The sequence below is a fragment of the Corvus brachyrhynchos genome, unplaced genomic scaffold, assembly GCF_000691975.1.
Source record: "Corvus brachyrhynchos isolate BGI_N302 unplaced genomic scaffold, ASM69197v1 scaffold101, whole genome shotgun sequence".
Classification (NCBI taxonomy): domain Eukaryota; kingdom Metazoa; phylum Chordata; class Aves; order Passeriformes; family Corvidae; genus Corvus; species Corvus brachyrhynchos.
In genome coordinates this window covers 300637-311548 of record NW_008237239.1, presented here as the reverse complement: position 1 = coordinate 311548, position 10912 = coordinate 300637, and the positions used below count along the sequence as shown (strand labels likewise).

The 10912-nt window shown below is 50.7% G+C and overlaps 2 protein-coding genes across 3 annotated transcripts in view; one reads left to right on the top strand and one right to left on the bottom strand.

Annotated features, from left to right (window-relative positions):
* Positions 1–1579, top strand: part of MGST3 (microsomal glutathione S-transferase 3) — a 5703-nt gene extending 4124 nt beyond the window's left edge. Inside the window, exons 4-6 of the mRNA XM_008630165.2 lie at positions 224–281; positions 986–1058; positions 1361–1579. Coding sequence (XP_008628387.1) covers positions 224–281; positions 986–1058; positions 1361–1476 — 247 coding nt within the window. The 3' untranslated portion in view covers positions 1477–1579. The remainder of the gene's footprint in view (positions 1–223; positions 282–985; positions 1059–1360) is intronic.
* A 208-nt stretch (positions 1580–1787) lies between these two features.
* On the bottom strand, positions 1788–10851 carry ALDH9A1 (aldehyde dehydrogenase 9 family member A1). 2 transcript variants are annotated; one of them, XM_017729638.1, is made up of 11 exons: positions 10615–10850; positions 9812–9957; positions 8661–8790; positions 8217–8351; positions 7541–7737; positions 6622–6762; positions 5732–5920; positions 3856–3943; positions 3368–3509; positions 2759–2871; positions 1788–2657 (listed from the first exon to the last, which is right to left on the bottom strand). In XM_017729638.1, exons 1-11 carry the CDS (start codon positions 10802–10804, stop codon positions 2563–2565), a joined length of 1566 nt encoding a protein of 521 aa, XP_017585127.1. In that variant the 5' UTR covers positions 10805–10850; the 3' UTR covers positions 1788–2562. The 2 variants fall into 2 exon arrangements, with proteins under 2 accessions (XP_017585127.1, XP_017585128.1); XM_017729639.1 differs by lacking the exon at positions 6622–6762 and having other exon boundaries at positions 10615–10851.
* Between the last annotated feature and the right edge of the window lie 61 nt (positions 10852–10912).

Below are 10912 nucleotides of genomic sequence, written 5' to 3'. Positions count from 1 at the left end.
GAGTGGGTGGGTGACCTGGGAGAGAGGCACAGGCTGGGAGGAAGGTCCTAAAACTCTGTGTGTGCTCAGATCCCTTCTTTCCTCAGCCACAGCATTGAGCACAGAGACTTGTAAAGAGCCCAAAATGCCCTTGGCACGGGTTGTTTGCAGCCTCTGCCCTTCTGGATTTTCCTCTTTGTAAGCAACGTGAGCACAAACACAACCTCTTCACTTTTATTTTCAGATTGGAAGTCTACCCTGCCTTCCTGTTCTTTTTAGGCACTGGTGGACTCTATCACCCGGTAAGTGATGCAGATCTCTGCTCTGGCTCCCTGACCTGGAAAGGGTGGGGGGCAGGAGGCCAAGACAGCCCCTTCAGTAGCCATGTCACACTTAACAGCAGTGCCCCTTCTGGAAATTTAGCTGTAGAATGTCCTCTGCAGGAGAACCACAAGTAATGAACTCATTACTGCTGTTTCAGCTATTAGAGCCCTTTCCTTCCCCTAAAGGTGCCTTGTTAGACAAAGCAAAGCATTTGCAGCCTCCAGTTACTGAGTGGGAAGGATGCCTCCAGCCCAGTTTTTCCAAGCCCTGCCAAAGGAGGTCAACAAAAGCCTAGATTATTTTTAACTGAAAGATGCAGACAACTTGGGAGGAGGCAGGCACATGGGAGAGGCCAAATCCAGTAGCTTTATCTTTGCCATCAAAAGACAAATTAGGTCCTTCCTGAAGACAGACTCCTTTTCCAAGAGGGAAGGAAGCAGCATAGGCACATCTGGCAAATGGGAGCCACATTGGAGCAAGCTCTTAATTAAGAGTCAAGGTGGAAGTTTGGAATGCCTGGTGGAGGCAGTGGAGCAGGGCTTGGAGCAGCAGCTGCCTCCACAATCCTGGCCCTTGCTCTGGCTCACTAACTGGTCAAGGCTGAAATGAGATTCAGCACCTGGTTGCCTGCACAACTTTGCTCAAGCCTCCAAAGCCTTTAATGCTTCTCCTTTCTCTGCAGCGGGTTGCCACAGGGCTTGGTGTCGCCTGGATCGTTGGGAGACTCCTTTATGCCTATGGCTACTATACAGGAGGTAGGTCTGTACCCTGCCGCACACAGAGGGTGCTTGGAAGCTCAGATCTTCTACAGTGACCTCAAGACTCTTTGCTCCCAGTCAGGCGTGGAGGAAAGGGTGCAGGTCTACAGGCTGCCCAACACTGCAGCATACTCTTCCTGCTGTTGGGAAGAGCTCTCATCCAATAGGGATGCCTAACCTAAGAGGCCTGAGCTGGTGCCTGCTGGTTTGCCCCTGGGGATTTACCTTTAGTTCCTGCTCCCTCTTCAGTTTCCAGGGTGGGCTTTCAGTGAACTGACAAATCCTGCCTTTTTTTCCAGATCCCAAAAACCGAAGGAGAGGGGCCCTTGGCTCCGTGGCACTCCTTGGGCTGGTGGGCACGGGTGTGTATTCAGCCTGCCAGCACCTAGGCTGGGTCTGCCACCGGGAGTGCTGAGAAGCTAAAGGGAATTTTCTTGTTTTCTTTTAGAACACTGGGCTTCCTGTGTTTTTTCCCTTTTCTTACTCAATAAAAGGAAGTTGTCAATTCTGTATTTTCATTCTAAAGTTACAGAGGGTTTTCTTAAGAAGCTCTGCAGAACGCTAGAACTACTCTGGTTTTGTAGGACTACAGAAATCTGTCTGTCAGGCAGGGGTGTTCTTTCTAGCTTTTATGATTTTGGTGATCAAAAAGCCACCTTGCATCTCATTTAACCCATACAGCAGCAGCCCCATTTCTGGACCCATCAATTCATGTCACTCTGAGAAGATGTTCCAGAGTTAGTATTTATTTAATTGCTAGAAAGAGACATAGACAAACATTTAAAGTTGTTGCTTCATCATGTTTATAAAGAACAGTAAACTTACAGGAAAAAAGTGAGATAGCTTTCACTATTCTGTGCTGGAGCTTGCCACCACTCTTGTATGGAGGTGATTCTCAGGGCCATGCCTGGCCCAGGCAGCATCAGCCAACTCTCCCCACAATGTTTTGTCCCACTTGTAAGTAAGGTACAGATAGAAAAAACCAAAATTTGCAGTAACCAAGGGTCTAGAGGGAATAAACAATGCTACAGTTAAGGCTTTTATGTAGTCATAGAATAGAGAGGGTCTATAGCTACAGGATGTCAATGTGTCCAAGAGCTTATATGTGTATTGAGTGGGGTCCTACCTGTTAAGAAGCCAGAACTGAAGTTGATGGAAGGTGGAAGGCAATGGGAATCAAGGCACACAGCGTGGGAAGCCTGGCCCTGGGCTGGGCCACTAACAAGCCTCTGGTAAAACCTCTGTGGCTGCAGGAGCTGCTGCCAAAAGCCAGATTGGTTGCCTCCTGCTCTGAGCTTCCCATTGTCCACCAGACTGGTGAGAGCTGAGCCCTGTGTGTACATCCCCCCCTTGCAGGAGCAGGGTGGCTAAATGCTGCTCCAGCTCTGCTTCCCCCTGGGCACTGACGACTGTAGGGTACTTTATTGCTGTGTACATGATCCACATCTCTGGCTGGCAGGGAAGAGCTGCCTGATGCTCCCCTGCGCAGGCCCCAGAGCCACTAAAATGCAGACTCCACATCACCCATCTCCACACACACCGTCTTCAACTGCGAGTAGTACTCGATGGCTGCCCGGCCGTTCTCCCTGCCAAATCCTGCAGGGAAGAGCTGGAGTGAGGACACAGCTCCAGGCAGTGCCAGGGGCCACTCAGCTCCTGTAGCTGGCATGTACCGGGGGAGGTCACACAGAGCTCACCTGAGAACTTGTATCCTCCAAAAGGCAGCTCCACAGGGCTGACGTTGTAGTTGTTGATGAAGCACATCCCGGCCTTAAGAGCAGCCACTACCCTGTGAGCCTTCTGGATATCCCTGCAGGAAAACGGCAATTCAGCTGGATCCCCTCCTTCCCTGCCTGGTAATATCCACTGGAGAAAGGCCAGCAGGCCACACTGGTTTTTGAAGTCCAACCTGCCCTACTCTCTCTTTGCCTGCTTGAAGGAGGTGGCTCCAGCTCCCAAGGACACTCCAACTGCATTCAGTTTGGGAGGGCAGGACAAGGACACCAGCAATGCAGAGTGGGGCAAGTAGCCAACAGCAGCACAGCAGGCTCCTGGTGCATCCTGGAGATGCAGGCAGCAGGCCAAGCCAGGCTGGGAGGACCCCAAAGGACAGCTGGGCCCACCCAACACTTCAGGAAAAACTGGGAGATGTGCAGTCATTTACAATTTTCCCTTTTGGAAATCACCTGCTTCAGCTTTTCTGGAAGAGGATACCCATGCGCATGCTAAGGCACTGCAAGAGGAGCAGCAAATCACCACAGTATTTGCCCTCCCTAAAATGATTTCACAACACTGCCCAGTCATACCTGGTGAAGACACCACCTGCCAGGCCAAATTTGGTGGCATTGGCTCTCTCGACAACCTCTTCCTCCGTGTCAAATGGCAGGATGGCCATGACAGGCCCAAAGATCTCTTCCTTCACACACGTCATGTCATCCTTGCAGTTCCCTGGAAGCAAGGCAGAGCACAAGTGCTTCAGGAGGAAGAGCAGCAGCACAGCCTGTGCATTCAGCAGCCCACACAGCCTTGGAGACAGCACCCAGCACTGCACGGCCTCCCTGCAGAGCAGCCAGGCACACCCTGCATCTCAAAAGCACCGACTGCATCATTCCTGTCAGGCCCCCCAACAGCAGATTTCCCTGGATGCAGTTCTTGGAAGCCTCAGCTCTCTCTAGTGCCCCCATCCAAGTGCCAGTCCACACTGGGGACATCACAGAGCCAGGTTACACTGAACTCAGCATTCTCAGGAGAAATTCCACAACAGCCATGGTACCATGAGTGAGATGGATCATACCTAACACACAGGGGCGCATGTAGTAGCCATTCTTCAGCTTCGGGTCATCTGGCACATATGGGTCCCCACCACACAGCACCTCTGCCCCCTGGAAAAGAGCCAGGAGAGGAAGGGATGCAGGCACATCCAGGAGCATCCTGCTTAGCTGCCACAGCTCTGGCTGGCCCTTAGCCTATCCCAACAGACCGTGCTAAGAAGTTTGTCCCTATCTTTCTCATAAGCCCCTGTTGCAGTGGGGATCCTGCCAACATACATGTACCAAACCAGGAGTCCCGTGGAAAGGAAATATATATGGACAGACAGATTCTTGCTAGCTGTTTCAGAGAGATGTTGCTTCCTGTTATTTTCATCTCTATATAGTGTAATTTCTTTTTCACTATTGCATGACCCCAACACCTCACCCGTTTTATTTTAATAAAAGGAGAATGAAAACAACTGGATAAACATAACAAGAACAGTTTCAAAACAAAACAAGCCGCCCTCCTGAGTCTATAAATGTCCAGTCAGATTCTGTGGAACATCTTAGGGCTGACAGAAGGGAGACAGGACTCTCTGAGCATGCTTTGTGGGGAAACTGAGGCAGGAGAGGGTTTAACTTCTTCCCTCCCCCTTTTCATCCCCCACTCGGCATTGGAAAGGGATTTTTGGGGAAACAATTGGCAAAAGCATGGTTTTGTGAGGGAAACCATGGGTGAAAAAACGGATTGGGAATACACTGGGGGTAATAGGACATAGGGTAAAAGGGAAAGGTGGGATTAGGAAAGGGAGACTGTAGGGGGGACTTACAATGGAGATATTGTCTAACATGACTACGATTTTTTGCATATATACTGCCTTTTACAGAAACACCATCAGGCCCAGTGACCTGTGATGCTTGTAACCCTTTTCTACCTCATATAATTTTGAACTCCACCACCTCTCCATCTCCCAAGATTGGGATGCATTTTTCAGGGTTATTCTTTTTAATAGCAGTTCTATGCACGAATATGTCTTGCTGGTTGCCAACAGACCGTGCTAAGAAGTTTGTCCCTATCTTTCTCATAAGCCCCTTTTACTGAAATGCTGCCATCAGGTGTCCCCAGAGCCTTCTCCTTTTCAGGCTGAACTACCCCAAGTCTCAGCCTTTCCTCACAGTGAGGTGCATTTTTCCTGTGCTGAGGGGATTCCAGAGCTGGTTGCAGTACTTGAAGTGGGGTCTCACCAGAGCATGTCAGAGGGGCAGAAAGAATTCCCCTTCACCTGCTGCCCACACTGCTTTGGATGCAGCCCAGGACATGGGTGGTTTCTGGGTGCCAGCACACACAGATGGGGCATGTCCAGCCTCTCATCCACCAGCACTCCCAAGCCCTTCCTGGCAAGGCTGCTTCATCCGCTCATCCCCCAGCCTGGATTGATACCAGGGGTTGCTCTGACCCAGGTGCAGCACCTTGTACTTGGCTCAAATCACCTCCCTGTCCTCCATGTGCCTTAACACAACTTCTAGGAGGATCAGTTCCGTGATCTTCCCACAGTCACAGAGGTGAGGCTGACAGGTCTGTAATTCTCAGGGTCCTCCTGTCCACCCTTTTTGAAAATGGGTGAAGTGTTTTTCCTTTTCCAGTCACTAGGGACTTCACCTGACTGCCAGGACTTTTCAAGTACCATGGAGAATGGCTGAGCAACTACATCAGCCAATTCTCTTTGGACCCTGGGATGCATCCCATCAGATCCCACAGACTTATGTATCTAGTGGTCCAAAACACCCATTGAGTAATTCAAAAACAACCAAAAAACCCAGCTTAACTGGGAAGGCACAGGGCACAAAAGCAGCTGGCAGTGTGTTTGTCTAACAACAGAGACATTTCAGGGCAGTCACAAGGCAGCATCACAATCTCACCTGCTCCTTCGCCTGCTTGATAAAGCCCTGCACACGATTCAGGTGGGGCAGGTTGATGAGGGCTCCCATCCGTGTGTCTTCCAGAAGAGGGTCTCCAATTTTGATTTTCCGGGTGCATTTCACCACCTCCTTTGTGAAGGTATCCAGGATCTTCCTCTCCACGAACACTCGGGTGCCATTGCAGCACACCTAGGACACAGGACAGGCAGCTGAGAATAGGAAACGCAGCACTCCACAGTCCTTCCCTGCTTGGGTCCTGCTCCAGAGGCTCTTGGAAAAGCCCCTCCACAGCTGCTACAACAGCTAACTTGTCCCTGGGGACAAGGAACACAAGATTACCCTGGGGCTGTGACTGCACTGAACAGTCCTTGCTGGACACTGGTTCTGATGCCACCAGGTGGCAAAAACGCATCAGGTCACCAGTAGCAGAGACCTTGAACTGACTTCTGAATTCCCAGAAATGACCCAGCTGAGCAAATTTGCCAACAGTATTACACAAAACCTGCAGTACATGTGCATATCCCAAACTTGGGAAGGACAGAACCCTGTTCTCAGACTCAGCACACCAGGCTGTAACCTGCTGCCCCTCCAAGGGACACCAGCATGGCTTCCCCTGACCTATGAGTGCCAGACTGGTGCTCAGGGCACAGGAGCAGCTGTGCTGAACTGGGTACTGGGTGTCAGAGAGACTCCATGTCTGGGAAGGACAGGGCACTGGCTAAGGCAACACTGCTGGGACACCCTGCACTGGCTCCTGCAAGGGCATCCCTTCTGACACTGCACAGGGAAGGGTGTGGCAAGATGGGAGCTTCAGGGCATCCCTCACTATATGAGGTCAGGCCCAATCCTGCCTCCCTGGGAAGGAGCACTCCTGCCCCACAGACACACACCTCACCCTGAGTAAGGAAGTTAGCCATGAGAGCTCCCTTCACAGCATTATCCAGATCAGAGTCCGAAAAGATGATAAGGGGGGATTTGCCCCCCAGCTCCAGGGTGACTGGCTTGATCCCTTTAGCTGCCATCTCCATGATCTGAGTGGAACAAGGACAGAAGAGATAAGTGACCCACTGGCCAAGGGGAGGCTGGTGGGGAGAGGCAAGAGTCCCAAAAGGAGAGTTCCTGCAGGACCATTCACCAACAAGAGAAGCAGCATGAAGGGCAAGCTGGGTTTCCTATATGTGCTTAGTTCAGACTGAGGACAGCGTCAGAGGGTTTGGGTTTTTTTTTTTTCATGGATAAAACCAAAAAAACCTGGAGTAGCATTTGCAGGAAGTCTTGTGCTCAGTGTAAGCTGCAGGCGGCTGTAGCTGCATCTGTTGTCATTGCACCCAACAGGTACACACATGTAGGGAGCATTCAAGGGACAACATTTCCCTTCCTTCAACTCAGAATTTATTTCCAAAAGTCTTTTTTTAATTTTGGAATAATAAATTAAGGGTGAGAAACTCACAGGAACTATTCTCTTGCTTAGAAACAGTAGGTTGCATGCAGCTTTAGTGCTCTATTGCAGCCAGAAACACATTTTCCCAGTGCTGCTGTTCTGTGTACTGTCCTCCTGATATCAACATCCACCTGAGCAGCTCAGGGACTTCACTGCAACTAGGGGCTAAGCAAGTGAAGCTGACCAAGGGGTTTCTCTCCCAAGCCCATGCCCGGCAGGTTAACTGGATCCCCAGCATGACCCTGTACGTACTGCAAGCTCCATGCTCGGCCCCAAAAATGCTGACTTGCACCCCACCTCTACAAGCTTCATGCAGAAAAGCTCAAGGAGGTATTAACTACAGACCCTTTGTTTCAAGGTGCCTTTACCTTCATGCCAGTTGGCACACTGCCAGTGAAAGAGATTTTGGCCACATCTGGATGCTGGCAGAGGAACTGGCCCGTGGCTGCCCCACCCTGCACCACGTTGAAGAGCCCCTTGGGCACTCCGGCCTCTGTGAAGATCTCTGCCAACCTCACCACAGAAATGGGGGTGAAGGGTGAAGGCTTGAAGACCATTGCATTGCCTAAGGACACAGGCAAGGTGAGGTTAACACCCAAACTGCTTCAGGGAAGAAACAAAAATAATCCCCACCCCACACAGTGAGTTTGTCTCAACAGATCCCAGATGTTTCCCCCAGGAGAGGGGGAAACACTTTCAGCTGATCACTGCAACTAGCAAAAGGATGCCCTTCTTGCTGGGGAGAGGGCTGGGGGAGATGGAGCTGCTGGTGTTGCCCTGCAGAGATTTCCAGAGACCTTCCCCATCTGGTAAAAACCAAGCTACCAAAAAAGCAAAGCTTTTCCTGATGCACTCCTAACCTCTTGACATATGATATGTTCCTCCTTTCATTTCCCTTCCCTTTCTGCCAGAGTAGCAGCCTGAACATTCTGCTTATCCTTCAACACTTCAAGGTAATCGTCGATTTCATCCTGCAAACCACTCTCCCCCACAGGATCACTTGGCTTTGAAGAGACACTTGTGCGGGCAGAAAGTCTCCATTACCGCAAGCCAAGGCCGGGCCAGACTTCCAGCAGGCAATCTGGAAAGGGTAATTCCAGGCTCCAATCCCAACACACACCCCAAGCGGTTCTCTCCGAGTGTACCCAAAGGATCCCCCAGGAAGCTGGACGTGTTCACCTGCAAAGAAACAGCCAGAAGGTAGAAAAGAGCAAAGCCCCTTCCTGTCTGATCAGAGCCACCAGGGGTCATATCTGGCTCTGCCTGGGAACGGAGACACAGTTTTACCCCAGAAAGCTCACAGAGGGTGTGAGTGCCCACAGATCATGGCAGCATTGGGTGGAGACCTCTCAAAATCCTTCCAACGTCTTCAGGAAAAGGAATGGTCCACCTCTTAGAGAAATCAGCAGCAAAGATGGTTTTGTGCCATTGGAGTTACCAGCAAATGTGGGACAGAGAGCAAAAAGCAAACTCCAGTAACATCCTCACCTGCCAGAGATCCTGCCAGCCCTGCGTAATACTCCAGGCACTGCCAGGATATGTCTATGTCCACTCTGGCTTCAAAGATGGATTTCCCATTGTTGATGGTCTCCATGGTGGCAATTTCCTCTCTCTGCTCCTGTGAGAGGCACAGGACAGAAACAACGTTAGAGAAGCCCAGAGCAGAACTCCACAAGAAGACAGCCACTTCCCAAGCACACAAGTCCCAAACAAGATCCTGCCATGAGAAACGGTCATCTCCAAAAGGGAGACATTTCCAACTGCTGTTTATCGATTTCCCCATGATGACTGAGTGCAGGGAAATGTCAAAGGGAAAGCCTCTGGGGTTCACTGCTGGTCCAGTCTTGTTTAACATCCCTGTTTATCTAAAAGATGAACAAACATGAACTTAGAAGCCAGCTGGCAAACAATGATTAGAATTTGCAGAACTGGGAAGAGCAAATATCAAGATGAGGATGGAACCAGAGGCCAGGGAAGAGGGACAAAGCAATTCAGCTGGGAAGCATCCTTTAACAGACCAGCTCCCAGGCAGAAATATTACCCTGCTCTGGAAGTCTGGCAAAAGCAGAAGTTTGGCATAAAGAAAAGTTTTCTCATGACTGATTCACACTGGGGAAAGGAGGTCTGGGTTCTTACAGATCTGTGCCTTGATGGAGATTAACTCTGATGCCCAAGCACCTGTCATCTCAATAAGGAGTCTGTGTTAAAGCTCACTTATGTGTATCCTCCCCCATGTGTATTATCTAATAGATAAAAACCAGTATTGCTACTTTCTCTTATTGCCAGGACACATTCCAGTCATGTAACAACAGCCTCTGACAAGCCAAAAGTTCAGCAATGCCACTTATGCAATTTCAGCTTTGAAACTGTGTGCAGTGAAATTTAATCTTTGGAGCTGTTAAAAGAATCACAAACCCTGCAGTATGTCAACTGGATGGCTTCAGTTTTATGTCTTCTAACAGAATTAAGCTGAGAAAGCACACACTGGCCTTGAATCCAGTGATAAGACCAAAGCTGCATGCATGGGTGCTGACTCCAGTGATAAGAGCAAAGCCCCACCTGAGGCAGCTTCTCTTCTGGCCAACAATAACCCACAAGGAAGCTCAGAGACAGAACTAACCCTCTCCCCCACAACATACCCGAATAATTCTGGCAGCCTCCAGCATCACCCGGCATCGCTCCATGCCTGACATTTGACTCCATATTTTAAAGGCAGCCTTTGCACTCTGCACAGCCAGATCAACTTCCTTCTCTCCAGAGCAGGGCAGCTTGCACAGCACACGACCTGGGCACGTTTTAAACAAGGAATAAATGAGATGGAAGTCTCAGAAAAGGGGCCCAGAACGCAGTTTATCTTGCACCAAACCCCACATACTTCAGTCAAGCCACCTATACCAGGCACAGAATTTCACCGATGGCTCCCACTGATTTGTAATCAGCCATAGAAGAAGTGCTGTAATTCAGGTGGTCTGAATTAAAAGAGCGGCCATTCTCCACAGTCGTGTTCTGGTAACTAATTAGCTCCAGTTGTTACAAAATTCCTGGGTTTCCCAGTTGAGTTTGTTACACTTCTACCACCCTCTTCAGGACTCTCGTTACACATTCCTCAGGATGGTTAAACACTTGGAGTGATTTTGCTGAACACTACATACCGATAACTATAATTATATAATTTTAGAGAGATTTAAATCGTGGGGTTTTGCCAAAATCTGGCATCACTGCATTTTGTGTCTGATTGCGAGCTGATTTCTACAGTAAAGAGTGATGATGGGCAAACGCTGTAAGCAGAGCGCAGCCACTACAGCAGGGTGGCTCAGGAGCAGCAGGGCGTGCAGGACACCCGCACAGGTGGCACCCAGGTGACCTGAGGGAAAGCCGAGGACACCAGGCCCTGCAGGCACACAGGCTCTCCCTGCCCCTGGGCGCGGCGTTCCCCCGGTCCCTGTGGCCGGCTCGAACACCTCCTCCAGCTGCCCGCCGTCGGCGGGGTGGACGCGGGCGCCCGCGCGGTAGTTGAGGGGCTGCTGGACGGTGACGGTGCCGGTGGCGGAGCTCATGGCGAGGCCGGAAGCGAGTGAGCGCAGCCGGGGGAGTAGGAGAAGAAAGCTCGGCAGCCGGGACTGTGCCAACATCGGCGAGATCCCGTGAGGCGCCGCGGCCGAGAGGCACCGCCTCTTCCACCGACGCCTTTTCACCGTCAGCGCCGCGAGGCCCGCCCCACCCGGGGCGTGCCAGCTGCG